The 21,036-nt window shown below is 49.0% G+C and overlaps 1 protein-coding gene across 3 annotated transcripts in view; it reads left to right on the plus strand.

Moving 5' to 3' along the window:
* Positions 1 to 21,036, plus strand: part of FARP1 (FERM, ARH/RhoGEF and pleckstrin domain protein 1) — a 222,512-nt gene that overhangs the window by 157,560 nt on the left and 43,916 nt on the right. For all 3 annotated transcript variants that reach the window (XM_060191788.1, XM_060191789.1, XM_060191790.1), the window contains 6 exons: positions 1,426 to 1,468; positions 5,146 to 5,224; positions 9,695 to 9,792; positions 16,445 to 16,559; positions 17,515 to 17,662; positions 19,906 to 20,001. In XM_060191788.1, the coding sequence (XP_060047771.1) occupies positions 1,426 to 1,468; positions 5,146 to 5,224; positions 9,695 to 9,792; positions 16,445 to 16,559; positions 17,515 to 17,662; positions 19,906 to 20,001 (579 nt within the window). The remainder of the gene's footprint in view (positions 1 to 1,425; positions 1,469 to 5,145; positions 5,225 to 9,694; positions 9,793 to 16,444; positions 16,560 to 17,514; positions 17,663 to 19,905; positions 20,002 to 21,036) is intronic.

Below are 21,036 nucleotides of genomic sequence, written 5' to 3' on the forward strand. Positions count from 1 at the left end.
CCACTGCCCAGCCCCCAACTGTTTCTCTTACCTGAGAGAGAAGAGGAAAAGAGGGAAGACACTGAGTAGTAGTAATAGGTGTAGGAGTGATTTAGAAAGGAGTGAAGTGGTCTGGGAGGTGATGCAGTGGATAAGGCACTGGACTCTCAAGCATGAGGTCCTGAGTTCAATCCCCAGCAGCACATGTACCAGAGTGATATCTGGTTCTTTCTCTCTCTCTCCTCCTATCTTTCTCATTAATAAACAAATAAAATCTTAAAAAGAAAAAAGGAAGGAAGTGAAGGGTGGTCTAGGAGACGGCACGATGGATAAAGCACTGAACTCTCAAGCATGAGGTCCTGAGTTCAATCCCCAGCAGCACATGTACCAGAGTGATATCTGGTTCTTTCTCTCTCTCTCCTCCTATCTTTCTCATTAATAAACAAATAAAATCTTAAAAAGAAAAAAGGAAGGAAGTGAAGGGTGGTCCAGGAGATGGCACGATGGATAAAGCACTGAACTCTCAAGCATGAGGTCCTGAGTTCTATCCCCGGCAGCACATATGCCAGAGTGTTGACTGGTTCTGTCTTTCCTATCTTTCTCATGAATAAATAGAAAAAGGAAGTGAAGGTAGGACCATAGAAAGAAAAATGGTTATATATATATAGTTATAAAGTCAGCCCATACCTGTGACCTTGGGAGAACTGCTGCAATTTCCAGTGGAGGAAAGGAATCAGGACACAGAACTCTGGTGGTGGGAACAGTGTGGAATTACACCCCTGTTATCTTATAATTTTAAAAGTCAGTGTGAGTTCACCCATAAAAATAAATAACACATTAAAAAAAAAGATAGCAGGTTTCTTTCCCTCTCTTGAAAATGTCATCACCCAGAAAGCATTCCTAGAAGTGCCTACGTGCAGAAGAGTCTGAACATGACATTGGACAGGCTGAGTCTCTGAAGGCCCCAGGTTCCTCTGCCAGGTAACCAGGATCCTTCTGGCCTGGATTTTGAGGTGACAGGCCTGTGGAAGATGCCTGTGCTATTCAGGACTCATTCGCTCAGAGACGTGCTATGCAGTACGTGTCTACACGTGCGTTTTATTTATACAGACAGACAAGGCATCATCTGCTCACTACGGTGAACCCGGGAGACGTGGGGGGGGGGGTTAAGCATGTTAACTCTTTGAGTCTGAGATTTTAATTTCTGAAGCTCAGAGATAATCTCTGTCAAATCAGATCTGCTCTCTGAAAGTTGTCAGATCAAGAAGCGATGGCATTCTGGGGGTGGGAAAGGGGCGGGGGAGGGGGTGGGAGGAACAGATGGTCTGGGATAGTCAACAGTGCTCTGATTCCAAACAGCTCCAAATAGTTCCCCAAATACTTGCACTCTTTCATTGAAAATGTGCGTCTCAATCTGCTCATTCTCTATTTTTTTTCCCTTTGTAGGTATGGCTGGACCTCTTAAAGCCGATCGTTAAGCAGATTAGAAGTAAGTATACACCTCCCTTGTGGACCTAAGGGAGACAGGGACAGACGTTGGCAGTGTTCCTTGGTTTGTTTTTTCTTCTCCCCAGGAAAGCTTTTCGGCACCCTTGGACCCACATGCTATTACAATGCACCTCCCGCATTTTAACCTATCAGTGTGGTCGCACCCGGGTCAGCAAAACCGCGCTTGGAAAAGGAAGTTGCCCCCAGTGATCATGCTTGTCGTGTCTGTGTACCTGTTCTCTGCCTGTCACTTCTTTTTTTACACTTGATTGTCCTATTCTTATGTGATAGGACAGAGAGAAATGGAGAAGGGAGCAAGGATGGAGAGGGAGAGAGACACCTGCAGCCCTGCTTCACCACTTAGGAGGCGTTGTGCGCACACACACACACACACACACACACACACCAGGGCCTTGAACCCTAGCCTTAATGCCTGGTAACCAGGTGTGCCACTGCCCAGCCCTCTTCCTGTCAGGTTGTCCATCCTGCCCCTCCAAGCCCATGCAAGTCAGAAGGCCAGTGTACTTTTGGAGGGGAGGCAGGAGTTGCCTCACTGTGTGTCTGTCTGTCTGAGCTCATGTTCAGGGCCAAGCTCTGTCATCAAAGGAGCCCCCTCTCAACAGCCAGAAAGAGGGGCTAATGCCTCTGGTGGGGGGGGGATGAAAGCGCATTCCTTTATTCTAGCATGAAGCATCCCATTCGTGTCTGCTTAAGAGGTCTCCCCTCAAGCCCCCTTGAGCCCTTATGCCCTGTACCTGGTCCCTCTGTCCCTTGCGTGGGTGAAATCAGTCTGCTGTTTAAAGCAGGCAGCTGTTGGCACCGAATGTAAAATCCAATGGCCATCGCTTGTTGAATGCTTACCCTGTGCACATTCAGGGACTGAGTGCAGGGGCGCGGACACGCCTCCCCTTCTCCAGCCTGATGGCGGCAATAGCTCAGCCCCTGGAATGGAGACAGGTGGTATCTCCGAGATGGTGGGACCACATCCAGATAAGGTCCCCTGTGGCCTAAGGGTCCGCCTAGGTGTCAGGGGTCCCCTCCTCGTCTCACGTGCCATGACCGGCCCTGTGTCACCACACTGTCACGGGAAGAACGGCTTCCCAGCTTCAGGCTCTCTGTCTGTTGTCTTGGGTTCTTGGCTTTCGTGGGTGTTTCGTTTTTCCAATAGAGGTGGAGAGTGAGAAAAAGAAAGAGGGGCCAGGCGGTGGCACACCCAGTTAAGCACACATAGTACTAAGTACAAGGATCCAGGTTCCAGCCCCCGGCTCCCCACCTGCAGGGGGGATGCTTCACAAGCGGTGAAGCAGGCCTGTAGGTGTTTATCTTTCTCCTTCTCTGTCTCCCTCTCCTCTCTCAATTTCTCTCTGTCCTATTCAATAAAATGGAAAGAATAGCCGCAGTGGATTTGTAGTGCTGGCACTGAGCCCCAGTGATAACCCTGGAGGAGAGAGAGAGACAGACAGACAGACAGATGGGGGTGGGGGGAGATCACAGCATTGCAGCTTCCTTCAGTGCGGTGGGGGCTGGACTTGAACCTGGGTTGCACACACGGCCAAGCGGCGCCCTATCAACATGAGCTATTTGGTCCGCCCAGGCTCAGGTTCTCTAAAGACTCAAGAGTCCCATGCAGCCCCCTGCAGGTGAAGATGCTGAAAGCAGAGAGGACCTTCATCTCCTCATCTTGTTCATCTTGTTGCTGCTGTTTCTGACCCCGGATCAGCATGACAGAGTTCATACTCATTTACAGAGCAACAAAACCCAGTTTCTCTTGGCCCCAACATCTCTATTTTGTTTTATTTCTCCCTAAAACAATCTTTGTTTTAAATACACTACCAGTACGTTCACCTTATGAGGTGGTTTTACAGCTTTCTCTAATCATGCATGGTTTGTCATAGAAATTATAAAAAGGGGAGTCGGGCGGTAGCACAGCGGGTTAAGCTCACGTGGCGCGAAACACAAGGACTGGCTTAAGGATCTTGGTTCGAGCCCCCAGCTCCCCACCTGCAGGGGAGTCACTTCACAGGCGCTGAAGCAGGTCTACAGGTGTCTGTCTTTCTCTCTCCCTCTCTGTCTCCCCCCCCCCCCATTTCTCTCTGTCCTAACAACGACATCAACAACAACAAGGGCAACAAAAGGGAAAAATAAATATAAATAAATATTTTTAAAAAGAAATTATAAAAAATTCTATCATTAAAATTGTGTGTGTTTTAGAAGCATATGGATCGCATACTATTTGTATGCATACATTAGGGCGAGGGTAGATAGCATAATGGTTATACAAAGAGACTCTCATGCTTGAGGCTCCAAAGTCCCCCACACCACCATCAGCAAGAACGGAGCAGGACTCTGGTAAAGAAAGAATGAAAAGGAAGCAGGGAGGGAAAATGTGAAAAGAAATGATACATCTATTCTTTACATTAGAGGCAGAGCAAAACACATTTTCACCTTTTTTTAAATTTTATTTTATTTTATTTATGAGAAAGGAGGAGAGAGAAAGAACCAGACATCACTCTGGCACATGTGCTGCCAGGTCTCGAACTCGGGACCTCATGCTTGAGAGTCCAAAGCTTTATCACTGCGCCACCTCCCGGACCACTTCAGCCTTTTCCTTTCCTCCAGGGTTATTGCTGGGGCTTGGTCCCTGCACTATGAATCCACTGCTCCTGGAGGCCATTTATTTCCGTTTTTGTTGCCCTTGCTGTTATTGTTGCTGTTGCTATTGTTGTCATTGCTGTTGTTGTCGGATAGGAGAGAGAGAAATCGAGAGAAGAGGAGAGAAAGACAGACACCTGCTATCTTGCCTTACCGCTTGTGAAGCAACCCTCCTCCCCACCCCACAGGTGGGGAGCAGGGGGCTTGAACCAGGATCCTTACACCAGTCCTTGAGCTTTGCGCCATGTGCGCTTAACCCACTACGCTACCGCCCAGCCACCATTTTCACCTTTTATAGCCTGTGGTTTCCATAGTGTATGTCACGGCCATCTACCGCATATCAGCACCATGCTGTTATGACGATCACCTATGTTCTGGTTTTATAGCGTGCTTATTACATTTTAGAAGTCGGATCTGGTTACGGTGCCTTATAACTTAAAGAACCTGAACCTGCCGCCAGTGTTCTGGGTGGCAGAACTTACAAGCCTCCTCTTAACTGTGGTTCATGAGAGACACCTTCACAGAACTTGACGACCTGTTTCCACACGATCAGAGCTCATAGGTTAGTCCTAGAGCTCAACCAGCAGTGAGACGACTTGGTCACGAGCTAGCCGTGCTCTGGGCCAGTGAGACTCCTCACCGCCGCGCGCCCTGCTTGACATTTTCTTGCTTTTATTTTGTTAATATTTATTTATTCCCTTTTGTTGTCCTTGTTTTTTGTTGTAGTTATTACTATTGTTATTGATGTCGTTGCTATTGGATAGGACAGAGAGAAATGGAGAGAGGAGGGGAAGACAGAGGGGGAGAGAGAGACACCTGCAGACCTGCTTCACCGCCTGTGAAGTGACTCCCCTGCAGGTGGAGAGTCGGGGGCTCGGAAGAACCGGGATCCTTGCACTTCGTGCCACGTGGGCTTAACCCGCTGCGCTACCACCCGACTCCCTTCTTCTTGCTTTTGCAACATGCCAAGTGCACACCAGTAAACGCTCTCCTGCTTTTCCTCCCCTCCCTGCCCCCGTTCTCCAGGGCCAAAGCACGTAGTGGTGAGGTTCGTGGTGAAGTTCTTCCCGCCTGACCACACACAGCTCCAGGAAGAGCTCACCAGGTAAGTGGCCGGGGCAGCGTCGGAGGGGAGTGTCCAGTTGACTTGAAGTCTGTGAAGCTGGGACAACTGATGACCCAGAGACTCAGTCCTGGTCTTTCGGGAAGCCCAGACCAGCTTCCACCAGCTAAAGGCGGGCTGGGCTGTAAGCGGAACAGTAGCCATCTCTGGGCTTCTTGCCTTTTATTAGTTTGTTGCAAGATACCGGGTTGTAGGGAAAACCCTGTGCATTTTTTGCCTGGAAAAAAAATAGATATCGTGACTTTTCCATCAACCCACACATCAAAGGAATTTTAAAGCAGCTTCTATCAGCAGAGAGCAGGACAGTTTGTTCAGGGAGAGCAAATGGTGCAGAGAAGTCTGCATAGGGCTGTGCTTCTGATACAGGGAAATAAAGCCATAAAGTCCTCTCTCTCGTCTTTCATTAGTGGTTTAATATTGATTTATAAAATAATAACGGGTACAACTCCACACCATCCCCACCACCAGAGTTCTGGATCCCCAACCGCTCCGTTATAAGCTACTATCATTCTCCAGAGGTTGCAGATACGAGCTGACTATTATTTCCATAGTTATCTGTCTATATTTCTATGTATTTGGCCTTTTTTTGTTATATAGGTCCCATCTCCTCTTCCTTTCCAAGTCACACCCACACCTATTAATTACTACATCCAAACGTCCCTCCCTCTTTCATCTTCTCTCTGCGTCCTGATGGAGTTGGAGTTCAGGGCCCTCTGGTCATCTTCCCCCTAACATTTCTCCACCACTGGGACTATAAATGAAAATTATTTTTGGTGTGCTGAAGGTACAAAGTCTGGTTTCTGTATTTGCTTCTCCGCCGGACATAGACATCAGCAGATGATCCATAGCCCTCAGCCTGTTTCTGTCTTTCCCTAGTGGGACAGGGCTCTGAAGTGGTACAGTTCCAGATAAAATCTTAGCTCTCACTGGCATCCCTTATTCCAAGGTCTCTGCTAATCAGCACTCCTAAGGGAATCTCAGCAAACTGATGGCTGTGGTGATGAGGAAGTCACACACCTCCCCCATTCACATCAGGTATCAAACTTGCTGTGGCCTGGAACTTGGGCATCTGGAGAATGGCTCCATGAACACCTGTCAGTGTCTGAGGAGTGACAGATCTTTGCTGGCCCTGCAGAGTAATTAGGCCATGGGTTGTACAAATACACTTGTGACAACTTGTACAACCATGACACAAGTACAATCCTGACGTGCCGAGCTATCTTGTCTAGAGGTTGCCCCACGCAGGGATACTTGGCTTCAGGAGGCTTAGGAGGACAGGAGGAACCTCATGTTCTCAGCCAGCCAGGTAAATATAACCTTGGTAACTGGCTGGCGTCAGGCTGTGGGTGACAGGTTATACTTACCCCCATCCCCAGCTTCTGCTTACAAGCATGGTTGGATCAAAGTGTCACTTGTTCCCTGAAGGCTGTGTCATCAACTGAACTTATATCACTTGTCACTTAAGCCATGTTTTCCCTCTTCTGTGAAATCTGAATGTTAACTCCTGAAGCATTAATTTACCATTGAGCTCAGGGGGTGGGGTGGGGTGGGGGTGGGTAGTATCATGGTTTATGCAACTGACTTCCACTCCTGAGGGTTATAGGTCACAGGTTCAATCCTGGCACCACTGTAAGCCAAAGCTGAGCTGTGCTCTGATAAAAAATCATCATATTTTGGAAGAAAGTGAAAAATTTACAAACATAAAGGTGATGAGAAATAACCCAGTCAGAAGGGTGCATTCCTTTCCATGCACGAGACCCCGAGTTCAAGCCCTGGACAGGGGAGAAAGTGGGGGGACTCTCTGGTGTTGCGGTATTTCCCCATCGCTGTCTCTTCCTGTCTGAAATGAAGGGCATCTCAAAAAGTTCAGTGTGGTGCTCTCACGTGTGTGCAAGCTCCTGCCCCCCCACACACACACAATGAGCTGCTGTGACATTAGGTATGCCACCTAGGTGGGGACCTGTGTTTCAGAGAGAGAGAGAGAGAACCAGAGCATCACTCCAGTGCATGTGGTGTCAGGGATCAAACCCAGAGCCTCAGGCACTGCACACCAGCGCTGCCTGGGGAACCATTTGCTTAGCCACCATCTCCCTAGTTTCATCCATCGACACGATGGGAAGGGGCCAGGCGGCAGTGCACCCAGTAGGGCACACACATTAGCAAGCACAAAGGCCTGTTCAAGTCCCCCTGTCCCCATCTCGTGAGCGGGGGTGGGGGGGTGGGGGCAGGGGAAGCGTCACAAGCAGTGAAATGGGGCTGGAAGTGTCTCTCTTCCTCTATCCTCCTTCTCTCACAGTTTCTGTCTCTACAAAAAAGAAAGGAGGAAAGAAAACGAGGAGAGGTTGGTTGCATGAGGTAGAGACGTGGCGGAGGAGGAGGAGGAGGCTGAGAGTTTGGTCCTCTGGGCCACACACACTGCTGGATCATGGGAGTGTTGAAGGACATGGGACTCAAGGACAGACAGACCGGCGTTACAGGGAGAAGGGGAGAGATGGATGCCCCACAATATGTGTTTTTTGAGTGAGTCATTCCTAATAGTCTTTTTGCCCTTAATTTTTTTTATAATTTATTTTCAGCTGCTTCATTCACTTCATTTTAATGAGAGACAGAGACAGAGAGAAAGAGAGAGAGACCCGAGTATTGCTCGGCTCTGGTTTCTGGTCATGCTGGAGATTGAACCTACGACCTGAGAGTGTCAGGCATAAAAGACCTTTGCAGAACCAGGATGCTGTCTCCCCAGCCCTCCCCTAATAGGCTTCAGTGCTCTGTCCCCCCCCCCCCCCCAGCTTGCTGGACTTGGACCCACTTTTTTGTGAACACAGGGCTGCACAAGTGAACATACGGATGGTGGAATAGTAGAGACGCGATGCTTTTCTTTTTCTTTTTTTTCCCCTTAACGTGGCGTCTGTCAGAGAATGAACCAAAGGCCTCATGCATGCTAACATAGAGTGGCCTCCCCCACCTCATCTTTTCTTGAATTCTATGTGTTTAGAGAGAAAAGGGAGCAGAGAGGAGGAGAAACAGATGAGAGAGAGAGAGAGAGAGACATGAAGAGACACAAAAGCACGTTCTACCTTCCATGGACATCCCTTTAGTGCTGACCATAGTGCTGGGGGCTGAACTCAGAGCTAGGCATGCACTCTACTTGCTGAGCAATCTCCTTGTCCTACAGTATGGCCTTTTATTTATCTTTTATTTTTATTATTTGTTTATTTATTTTTATTATTTACTTTTTGTCACCAAAAGGGCTCTCGTTGGGGCTCAGTGCCTGCATGACTTACCTACCACTCCCGAAAGCTATTTTCTCCTCCTCCTCCTCCTCCTTCTCCTTCTCCTCCTCCTTCTCCTTCTTCTCCTTCCCCTTCTCCTCCTCCTCTTCCTCCTTCTTCTCCTCTTTCTTCTGTCCTCCTCCTCCCCTCTCCTCCTCCTCCGCCTTGCTCCCTCCTCCTTCCCTCCCTCCTCCCTCCCTCCTTCCTCCTCCCTCCTCCCTCTTTCCTCCTTTCTACTGTAGTAGCAGGACAGAGAAATTGAGAGGAGAGGGGGAGATTTAGTGGGAGAGAGAGAGAATAGCAGTCCTGCTTCACCAGTCTTGAAGCTTCCCCCTTGCAGGTGGGAACTGGGGTGGTCCAACCTGGATCCTTGTGTACAGTGATGTGTGTGTTTGACCGGCTGTGCCACCACCCAACCCCAGTTATGATCCTTGGAGAGCATCAGCCTCGCTGCGTCTTTAGAAGGAACCATATCTGATAAGGAGGAAAGCCTGCATCTCTAAGAACTGCCGGCGTCACGAGCCAAGCACCTCTCTCTGATCCAGAGAGATGACTTACGATGCCTCTTCCCATAAAAACCAACATACTGTGAGATAGATAGATAGATAGATAGATAGATAGATAGATAGATAGACAGATATAGGTAAAGTTATAGAGATAGGGATATATATATATTCATATTCCGTGGAATACTACCCTATAGTAAAAAAAAAAAAGATATTGCGTCCTTTGAGAGAAATTGGATGGAACTGGAAGTGATTCTGCTTAGTGAAATTAGTAAAGGTTAAGCTTAGCAAAAATACGTTGAAAGACAGCTACTGGATGGCTTCACTCAGGTGGAATCTACAGAGCTGATACTCACGAACATGGGGGGAAAGAAGTAAACCGTCTCTAAGATTTTGTGAGAACTCTTGGTGGTTCTTGTTGGGAGGGCAGGCACACTGAACTCTGGTGGTGGGTACGTACACCTGTAATCTCACAATCTTGTTAACCGCAGAAAAGAACACCAATTTATTTTTTAATTTCTTTGGCTTCAATGTATTACTTATTGGACTAATACAGAGAGAAATTGAAAGGGAGGGAGACAGACCCCTTTCCTGCTCTCCAGTGCCGACCGTGCAGATGGTGCGGGCGCCACCCGCCAGTCCTCATGCTAATGCTTCTCTCCCCTCCCCCCTTGCAGGTACCTGTTTGCGCTGCAGGTGAAGCAGGACCTGGCCCAGGGCAGGCTGACGTGCAGTGACACTAGTGCTGCCCTGCTCATCTCACACATCGTCCAGTGTAAGCCCCCTCCCACCTTGAACCCTTTGATCTGCCAGGGGACTGGGTGGGGACAATGCCACCCCCACTAACAGTGAGAAAGTGCCTTCTCCCGCCATCTGCATGAATGCCAGGGGGTGGAAACTGATGTCTCTGGCTTTGTGTGACCTGTGTGTCCACCAAGCGGTGGCCCTGGGCACCATGTTCTGGGCGAGGCTTTCGGTAAGGGTGCCATTGTCCCTGTCCCAGCCGCCTGGGTGGGGGGACTTGGGTGGGTGGGGGCCAGGTATCTGAGTGCCTTCTGTCTGCTCTGGGGTTTGATTTCCTCCGGGGAGTATGGCCCGTTCGCTCAAAGACATCAACCATCAGAGATGTCACATCTTACTCTCTACTCTGGAGAGTTCTTAAACCAGAAGCAAGTGAAGCTGGACTGAATCCTCAAGCTCTTTGAAACTAGACTCTAACTCTCTTTTCTTTAAAAAAAAAAAAAAGAAGAAGAAGAAGAAGAAGGTGGAGGGCAGGTGATGGTGCACCTGGTTAAGTGCTCACATCCCAGTGCACAAGGAACCGGGTTCAAGCCCCTGGTCCCCACCTGCAGGGGGAAAGCTTCACAAGTGGTGAAGCAGGGCTGCAGGTGTCTCTCTCTCTCCCTCTCTACTTCCTCCTCCCCTCTCAAATCTCTCTGTCTCTATCCAAAAATAAATAAAATAGAAATTGTCTATGTCTATGTAGTTTATTCATTGATGAGAAACAGAAATCAAGAGGGGAGGAGAGAGAGACAGAGAGACACCTACAGCCCTGCTTCACTACTCATGAAGCTTCCCCCCTGAAGATAGTGATGTGGGGGATTGAACACAGGTGCTTACACACTGCAACATACTCTGCCAGCTGTGTGCACCACTGCCCAGCCCCTTGATATTTCAACTCTCTTAATCCAAAGGAGAACTTAGACCCTTCATTCAAAGGCTTACTGACAACACATCTGAGCATTTTTTCCCCCTCTTGGACAAGGCAGAGGTGATTGAAAATGGAATATATTTGATGTTTCAGGAAAGTAATTATGTGCAGAGACCTAGATTAGCATATATGTGCTCTAGTACAGAAGATAACATTGGGGCCATGTGGTGGCGCACCTGGTTGAGCGCACATGTTATAGTGCACAACGACCCAGGTTCGAGTCCCTGGTTCGCACCTGCAGGGGGATGGCTTTGCAAGAAGTGAAGCAGGGCTGCAAATGTCTCTCTGCCCCTCTCAATTTCTGGCTGTTTCTATCCAGTAATAAATAAAGACAAAAGATAACTCTGGAGGCTGGCAGGGGGCTCACTCAGTAGAGTGCACGTCACTGAATGTGACTGGGGTTTGAACCCCAGGATACTGCAGGGGAGCCCCTGCAGGGAAGGAAACCTCATGAGTGGAGGAGCTGAGCTGTAGTGTTGCTCTGCTTTTCTCTTTATTTCGCTGTCTCTCACCCTCCCTCTTGAGGAGAGAAAAAATATAATTGCTGGGGTCGGGCCTAGTAGTACAGCGGGTTAATCGCAAGTGGCGCAAAGCACAAGGACCGGTGTAAAGATCCCGGTCCGGGCCCCCTGGCTCCCCACCTGCAGGGAAGTCGCTTCACAGGTGGTGAAGCAGGTCTGCAGGTGTCTATCTTTCTCTCCCCCCTCTGTCTTCCCCTCCTCTCTCCATTTCTCTCTGTCCTATCCAAGAACAATGTCAATAACAACAACAATAATAACTGCAACTATAAAACAACAAGGGCAATAAAAGGGAATAAATATAAATAAAATAAATATTTTAAAAAATATATGATTGCTGGTAATGGACTCTTGCAAGCACTGAGCCCCAGTGATAATCAATAATAATAACAATAACATCACGCTCATAATTTTCTTACTTTTTATTTTATTAAGGAGAAAGATAGGAGAGAGAGAGAGAAAGAGAGAGAGACATCACTCTGGTACATGTTCTGCCATTGAACTCAGGACCTCACATTTGAGTCCAGTGCAAGACTCCCAGAGGCAGGGAAGGAGACGTCATTCCTAGGAGTCTGGTTTCCTTAGTCTAATGTGGCACTGTCATCTACAGATGGCGCTTATCATCTTACTTCTCAGATGCAGGCATGATTGAATGCCTGACAGATCTACCAAGCAGATACTTTATCAGTTTCAGAAAAAATGTGCAGAAGAAAAAGCAGGTAGAGCCCCATGACAAAGTACAGCCAGAAAACACACCATGGTGTTATCTAGTGGGATCTGTTATAGGTCCATGTCACAGAGGAGGACACGTGGCCGCAGAAGGCATGTGCAAGGCCAGGGACCAAGATGAGGGCCTCGTGCCTGCAAGGCCTGCACCCCACCACTGAGCCACCTCTCCGGCCCCCTCTCTCCACATTCCAAAGCCGAGAGCACACACAGAGAGAAAATGAGCTGCATACCCACTTCTGGCCATGACATTTTAAGAGAGCAGGAAACACCAGTGACTGAAAAATAACTTAATAGAGCAGGGCAGAAGAGAATCAGAGAGAACCATCTTATTTTATTTTATTTTATTTGGGATAGGACAGAGAAATTGAGAGGGAGGTGTAGGAGATAGCGAGGAAGAAGAGAGACCCAGGCCTACCTACATCACCCTCATGAACCATCTCCCTTGCAGGTGGGGGAGCAGAGGCTCAAACCTGGATGCCTTGCACATGGTGACATGTGCACTCAGTCAGGTGTGCCACCCCCCACCCTTCATCCCCCCACCCCTCATCCCCCCCACACCCCTGATTTCTCTCTCTGTTGGACCATGAGAATAATGAAAGCTTTTCATAAACATTAGCAGCAGCACAAGTGTCCAGCACACTGGGTGTTGGGTAACCTTACTTCCCTTTCTCTGACTTCACTCACCCTCAGCCCTGCCTTTCCAAGCAAGAGAACCTTTATTATTATTTTTTATATATTTATTTTATTTTCCCTTTTGTTGCCCTTGTTTTTTTTAAATATTTATTTCTTTATTCCCTTTTTATTTTTTTTTAATTTATTCCCTGTTGCCCTTGTTTTTTATTGTTGTAGTTATTATTATTGTTGTTGTTGTTAGGACAGAGAGAAATGGAGAGCAGAGGGGCAAGACAGAGAAGGGGAGAGAAAGATAGACACCTGCAGACCAGCTTCACTGCTTGTGAAGTGACTCCCCTGCAGGTGGGGAGACAGGGCTCGAACCAGGATCCTTACGCTGGTCCTTGTGCTTTGCGCCACCTGCGCTTAACCCGCTGCGCTACAGCCTGACTCCCCGCCCTTGTTTTTTTATTGTTGTTGTACTTATTATTGTTATGATGTCTTCGTTGTTAAATAGGACAGAGAGAAATGGAGAGAGGAGGGGAAGACAGAGAGGGGAAGAGAAAGATAAACACCCACAGACCTGCTTCACCACCTGTGAAGTGACCCCCCTGCAGGTGGGGAGCTGGGGGCTCGAACCAGGATCCTTATGCCGGTCCTTGCACTTCGTGCCACGTGCCCTTAACCCACTGCACTACTGCCCAACTCCCTTTTATTATTATTATTATTATTATTGTTAAATGCAGCTCCCTTATTGGAATCACAGATGAATGAAAGGCCCGGGAGCCTGGACTTTTAGGGAGAAGGAAAGAAATAGACTCTGGACACTGCTGCCACCTCCCCCGCTCTCCTCCTCGTCATGCTCTGTGAACACAAGGGCTCTCCTTCACACACGTGCTCATCTGACGTTCTGATGTCTCCTCGCCCCCAGACACCAGTAGAGGCCCACCCCTCAAGAATCTCGCCTGGCCAATCAAAAGCAAGCAGCCTTGTTATCTGCATACTCCTGAGGTCTTCTCCCGAGAAACACGAGATATATAGATAGATGTTTTATCACTGTGCCACACTTCGAAAGCCCCATTTCTGCATGCTTAACATTCCATGCATGCAGAGCCAGGGAAGGAGGAAGCTCAGAGAACCCATTCAAGTGATTGGTAATTATCCCTCACTACCAGTACGGCAGGAGGAATCAACTTGTCGCCCTTCTGTAACAGCTGTATCAGCACTGATGAAACATCATTTCCAGTGAGCTGCCTGCTTATCTCTTGGGTTTTTAAAAATATTTATTTATTTTCCCTTTTGTTGCCCTTGTTGTTTTGTATTGTTGTTGATATTTATGTCGTTGTTGTTGGATAGGACAGAGAGAAATGGAGAGAGGAGGAGAGAAAGACAGACACCTGCAGACCTGCTTCACCACCTCTGAAGCGACTCCCCTGCAGGTGGGGAGCCGAGGGCTCGAACCGGGATCCTTACGCCGGTCCTTGCGCTTTGCGCCACCTGCGCTTAACCCGCTGTGCTACTGCCTGACTCCCTAATCTGTCTGTTTTTAAATAGGTTTCTTCCCTTCATTCATCTGAACTCAAGAATCGCTTTTCAGATATTCTGTATTTCTTACTGGCTTCCCTGTCACAGGCCTCATAGGCCTCCTGTTAGATTTTAGGGTTGTGGTTGTTTTCTTTCTAATTTATTGTGAGTCGGTGAAGCGGAACAGGATGATTGGACATTGGCACATCTTTGTATCACAGTACCAGCCTCGGGTCAACCATGTTGGGGGCCGCCATCTTGGATGGTGGCCATCTTTTGACTTATTTGGGACTCGGTTTTCCCCCCCCCCTCCAGGGTTATTGCTGGGGTTCCGTACCTCTGTAATGAATCTAGCACTCCCAGTGACCTTTATTTTATTTTATTTTATTTTTTGCCAGTGCAGAAATGAAGAGGGGAGGGATAGAGAGCGAGAGAGACACTTGCAGACATGTTTCACCCCTTGTGACGCTTCCCCCGTGCAGGTGGTAGGATGTGGGGCTGGAACCCAGGCCCTTGCCTCTGGCAGTGTGCATGCTGCCCTGGGTGTGCCACAACCCAGGCCCTGGAGGTGGCCGGGCTGTCAGTCACTGGTTATGTGTGCCTCCACTCTGAGGATTATTAGTGGCCGGCTGTGTCTATTCAGACACATCCTCATGGGAGTCAGATTTAGAAAAATCACAGGGTTGGGGGAGGGGGGTGTTCTCGGTTCTTAGTACGACTGTTGCTCAGGATTTAAGTACATGTAAAGTGACTGGAGAACTTGGCTCAAAATACTGAATGATTTGAAGTCACTTCTTAATTATTTGTCACTTCTCAGTCTCTCCAGATATAAGTTGTAGCCCGTTTCTGTGTGTGTATGTATTTACGGTTAGTGAGAAAATACCAGAGCAAAAATACTTTTGCAGTGCTGGGGACTGAACTCAGATCTGAGGAGTACAGTGTGTGCTCTGCCATCCAGCCACTCCCCCAGCCCCCTTTTCTATATCCCAGAGGAGAGACCACACAGAGAAAGAGTTGTGTGCTCACCTGTATATGTGTATGTGGAAAGCAAAGGGAACCACTTCAGTACAGCACAGACAAGGATCCGAGTCTAGTGTGTGTGCTAGTGTCAGATCACGACGGGTGCTGCGCTCGCTGGCCGTGCACCCAGTAAGATGCCCACAGCACCGCGCTCAAGGACCCGGGTTCAAGCCCCTGGTTCCCACCTGCAGGGAGGAAGCAGTAAAGCAGTATTGCGGGTGTGTCTCTTTCTCTCTCCTTCTCTCCTCCTTTTCCTCCTTTCTCTTTTTCTTTCCTTTTTATTCTATTTTGTCTCCAGGGTTGTCACTGGGGCTTGGTGCCAGCACTACTAATCCATTGCTTTTGGTGGCCATTTTTTCCATGTAATTGGATAGGACAGAGAGAAATTGGAGGGGGGTGGGTAGAGAAGATCTGCTTCACTGCTTGTGAAGTGTCCTCCCTGCAGGTGGAAAGCTGGGGGCTCGAACCTAGATCTTTGCTCGGGTCTTTGCCCTTAGTACTATGTGCACTTAACTGGGTGTACCACCACCCAACCTCCTCCTTTCTCAGTTTATCTGTCTCTATCCAAAAAAAGAAAGGGAAAAAAAGGCATGTTAGGAGGTCAGAAAAGGCAGGTAACTGAGGGTAAGGACAGCTCATTTTTTTTTACCCTGGCACCAAAGGAAAAACTGCAAGTCTGGCTCTTTGCCAGTGAGCTAGAAGAAGGGGGGCATCATAAAACCCTAGTCTCTTAGGAGCCCATCTGTGAGGCCCGCTCTGTCAGGATAGAGGTGTTTCCTGCGTGCAGACCAGCTTCGTTATCTGCAGAGTTCACATTTGCAAATTGGTGCTCAGTCACCTGTCCCTTCCACGAGAAAGTGTTTATCATTTCCGCTGATCTCTGTCACACAGCCAAGAGTTCTGAAAGTGGATTTTTTTTTCTGTAAACTCCTGAACTTCCACGACTTCTTTTGGAAGCTCTGTGACCCTACGATCCAGGTATCTAGACTATTATGCCTAGAGCAGGAAAGGAGAGTACAGTTGTGGAAAGAGGAGAGAAGAAACAAAAAAAAAAAAAAATGAAGCCAGGAACCTGGAGGGTTAAAAGACAGATGGTTCTGGCTCTTTCTTTCCACCTGTCTTGAGATGTCTTCTCCTGTTGGACTCAAGTCACTCCCCAGTCACGCAGACACTGCCTCCCTCCCCGGAGGGGTGGGGGGAGCGCACCAGCTGAAGTCCTGTGAACGTTGTCCACCCCCTTCTGGCGTGCTGGGCTGGGGAATTTGGCAGCGGGTCTGCAGCCCACGGTGAGGTGTGAGTCTGTTCTCTTGCAGCGGAGATCGGGGACTTTGACGAAGCCTCTGACAGGGAGCACTTAGCAAAGAACAAGTACATTCCTCAGCAGGACGCCCTGGAAGACAAGATCGTGGAGTTCCACCACAACCACATGTGAGTCTCCCTCCACGGCTCCCGCTGGCTCCCCTTCAGTGGTGCCGGTCCCTGTTCAGGCGCCAATATGCTGGGCTAGCTTCGCGGGTGGGAGACAGACGACCAGGGACTCATGGCTGAGCTGGGAACACAGTTCAATCTTTCTTGACGAGCGGGAATGCAGTGCAATCTATCTAATCTCCCTTCATTAGAAAATCCTGTCCTTTATATCTCCTGAGGCAGAAGTGTCATATCGGAAGAGGAAATACGTAAGATTAGGGGGTGGGGAGAAGACAAAAGCACTTGGATCAAGCTTGCATCTAACCAGTGGGGATTAAACCAGTGCCCTGTAGGCAGGGCGGGTCTCAGGTAAAGCAGTGATTATGTAAATAGACCACAGCATTAAGCAATGCAAGCGAACCTAACGTGATGATCAAAACAGAAGGGGTCTTAGAAGCAGACCAACACAGTGGCCACTCTCAAGGCCTCCACAGAGGACGAGGAGGAGAGCAGAGGCTCCAAGGACATGACTCCACAGGCCGGGCTCAGGAACTGGGTTCCTGAGCCAGCAAAGGCTGCCCCCTTCCTCCCTCCCCCCCCCATTAGAATCCCAGGGAGCCTGTAAGGCCAGCAGCAGCTAGGAAGCCAGAAAACCAGCTTGGCAGACGAGAGCCAGAATCCAAAGAGGTTGCGAAAACAATAAAGATGGGCAAGTGTGAAGATAGACTTGTGCGTCTGGGGTGACACAAGCAATGGAGCTTTTTGTCCCAGCTCCCCCCCCCCCGACATTGGGAGGGGACTGAAGAGAGAGAGAGAGGGCATTATCTGATCACGCAGCCCCCCTCTTGTCTGCCATGAAGCTGCCTATCTCCCCTCTCCCTCCCTCCACACAGAGTCGCTGTTTCATCACAGGTCCCTAGACCTGGAGAATTCAACTCTCTCGGCTTTGCACTTTATCGTTTTCTGTCCTTGTCAGGGGACAGACGCCAGCAGAATCGGATTTCCAGCTCCTGGAGATCGCGCGGCGGCTGGAGATGTACGGGATCCGGCTGCACCCGGCCAAAGACCGGGAGGGCACCAAGATCAACCTGGCCGTGGCCAACACTGGCATCCTCGTGTTTCAGGTGAGGACCCCGGGTGGGCAGAACTCAGACGCCTGGTCCGGTGACTTGGAAGCTCATCTCTGGACTCCCGGGCTGTTCTTCTCTAGGTTTCTGTGCCCTCTGCCTTTGCTCTGCCTAGGGCACCACCGCCACAGAAGAGTCTGTGCCTGCGGGATCTGAGCTGCTGGTCTTGGTGGGCCTCTGCTCAGAACCGAGTGGCATGGAGTTAAAGGTTTCAGTCCACACGGCAGACCTCGCCACACTGCCACTCACTAAGCACGCAGTCCACTCATTTCACCTTAACACAGGGCTATTTTTTTTTTCTTAATTCATATGTTTATTGGATAGAGACAGGAAAATCGAGAGAGAATATGGAGAGAGAGAAAGAGAGAGACCTGCAGCGCTGCTTCACTGCTCATGAAGCTTCCCCCTTGCAGGTGGGGAGCAGGGGCTTGAACCCAGGTCCTTGAAAGTTGTAGCATGTAAGTTCAGTTGGGTGTGTCCCTGCCTGTTTCCCAACCTGGGACTTTTTTGTTGTTGTTGAAATTTTTACTTAATTGACATTCTCCCATAATCATTGTATTTGTGACTTCAGATCTAGCAAAGCTAAAAAGAAAAGAGTTCTGTGTCTTTTTAAATCTCCAACACTTGTATAACTTAATAAAAGCTAGGTCCATGTACTACGGTGGTCTTTTTTTTTTTCCTTTTTTCCTTTTTTAAAATATATTTATTTGTTTTCCCTTGCGTTGCCCTTGTTGTTTTATTGTTGTAGTTATTATTGTTGCTGTTATTGATGTCATTGTTGTTGGATAGGACAGAGAGAAATGGAGAGAGGAGAGGAAGACAGAGAGAGGGAAGAGAAACATAGACACCTGCAGACCTGCTTCACCGCCTGTGAAGAGACTCCCCTGCAGGTGGAGAGCCGGGAACTCGAACTGGGATCCTTATGCCGGTCCTTGCGCTTTGCGCCACCTGCATTAACCGGCTGTGCTACAGCCCGACTCCCCCTTTTTCTTTATACTAGAGAAGGGACTTGGGGGAAAGACACCTGCAGCACTGCTTCACTGCTCATGAAGCTTCTCCCTGGCAGGAGGGGTCCAGAGCCTCAAACCAGGGTCCTCATGAATAACAGCGGCACGCTGTGCCAGATGTACCACCACCTACCCCATTTTTTTAAATGATTCTATTGGGGAGATTAATGACTTAGATAAATAACTTACAGTTGTTGACACATGGATACAATTCCTTTAAAAGAAAAGTATTTATTTATTGGTTAGAGAGCGTCAGAAATCAAGAGAGAAGGGCGAGATAGACAGGGAGAGAGACAGACACCTGCAGCCCTGCTTCACCACTCGCAAAGCTTTCCCCCTTCAAGAGGGAGCTGGGGGCTCAAACCTGGGTCCTTGTGCATTGTAACATGTACTCAGCCAGGTGCGCCACCACCAGCCCCCGATTTCTTATCCCCTCATGATAAGTGTCTGCAAAACACTCTCGCCCCCAACGTGGGGTCCTAGTCCACCATCATGCACCAGGACCCAAAGCCCTCCCCTTCTCCCCAGCCCTCTCCCTGGCTCACCGGGTCGAACATACACAGCGCAGTGTGCATGGACTCGGGGTCTAGCCTCTGCTCTCCACCTGAAGTGGGAAAACTTGACAAGCAGTGAGGCAACACCGCAGGTCTATCTTATCTCCCCCGCCCCTCTCGGTTTCTGTTTCTCTATGTCTCTATTCAGTAACAAAGAAAGAGGAGAGAAGGAAAGAAAAAGAAGGGAGGAGAAGAAGATTAAGCAAAGCTAGCTACAGTGTAGGCTGCAAAGTTCTTTGTGGAAAACCCTGCAGTCATGTCTGCTGGGCTGCTGAGTCCACATTCCAGTGGTCTGCAACTGTGGGAGTGGGCTGTTGTGGTTTTTGTTTTAATTTCTCCTTGTCCCCTTTTACTTTGGTCAATCTCTGTCCACCACCACCACCACAAAGCACAAAGACCAGCATAAGGATCCTGGTTCGAGCCCCCAGCTCCCCACCTGCAGGGCAGTCGCTTCACAGGTGATGAAGCAGGTCTGCAGGTGTCTGTCTTTCTCTCCTCCTCTCTGTCTTCCCCATCTCTCTCCATTTCTCTCTGTCCTATCCAACACAACATCAATAACAACAATGATAACTACAGCAATAAAACAAGGGCAACAAAAGGGGATGAATAAATAAATAAATAAATAATAGAAAAATATTTAAAATAAAAATAAATAAAATAACATCCCTCTCCTCCCCAGGGCTTCACCAAGATCAACGCCTTCAACTGGGCCAAGGTGCGCAAACTGAGCTTTAAGAGGAAACGCTTCCTCATCAAGCTCCGGCCGGATGCGAATGTAAGTGGCTCCGGGGAAGGGGAGAAAGGAAGGGGATCCCCTCCCTGAGACCCCACAGGGGAGACCCCAGGGTGGAGCAGGGTCAGGCCAGTCTTAGGCTGACACTTTGGCCTGCAAGCTGTTAGGATGGGCTAGGTGGGGTGGGGTGGGAAGGGTGGTTGTCTCTGCTTCCTGAGAGATATCTCCAAGTTTGTGGCTATTCACGGGGATAACAGAGAGAGGGCAGAGTCTATGCAGTGATGTACCCAGTAGAGTGCACACGTTGCAGTACACGAGGATCCTGGTTCAGTGCCGGGCTAGCTTCACCGGAGAGAGAAGAGACCAGGAGCTCGTGGCTGAGCGGGACGCAGTGCCATGTCTTTATTGATCGGAGGCAATGCCTTTATATCTTTTGAAACGGAAGTGGCAAGTGGGAAAAGGAAATGGCTAGGATAGGGGGTGGAGAAAAAGAGTGTGAAGGTAGAAAGCTTCCATAGCAGCTGTTTCGAAGGTTCTAACCTGTGGGGATTAAACCAATACCCAGCAGGCAGGGCGGGTCTCAGGCAAAACAGTGATTATGTAAATAGACCACAGCGTCAAGCAATGCAGGGGGCTAACAGTTCAGTCCCCCCAGTAAGAAGCTTCACAAACAATGAAGCAGTGCTGCAGCTGTCTTTCTCCCTCTTCCTGCCTTCCCCTTCCCTGATAATTTCTTTCCTTATTCAGTAAATAAATTAGAGGGAAAGTGAGTGCAAGCTGACACATTGTATCCCCATGGGGAATAGGCCATTGATCGGTTGGTTCAGATGCTCACAGCCCCCTCCTCAGAGTCACCTCCAGCCTGGGCTCCACCTGGGCCCCTGATGGATCATTCCACCAGCTTCCAGGCAGAGCCCTATCCACAGAGCCTCACAGCCCGGTTCTCAGTTCTCTGTCCCGTCCCAGCTCTCTTGACCCAAACAGCTCCTCCTCCTTCCTGCTAAGAGCCCTGAAACTTCCCCCCTTCACACCAGAAGTGGCTCAGGAGGGGGAAACAGCATCCTTCTGCTCCACAGG

This window comes from Erinaceus europaeus, chromosome 5 (assembly GCF_950295315.1).
Source record: "Erinaceus europaeus chromosome 5, mEriEur2.1, whole genome shotgun sequence".
NCBI lineage: Eukaryota > Metazoa > Chordata > Mammalia > Eulipotyphla > Erinaceidae > Erinaceus > Erinaceus europaeus.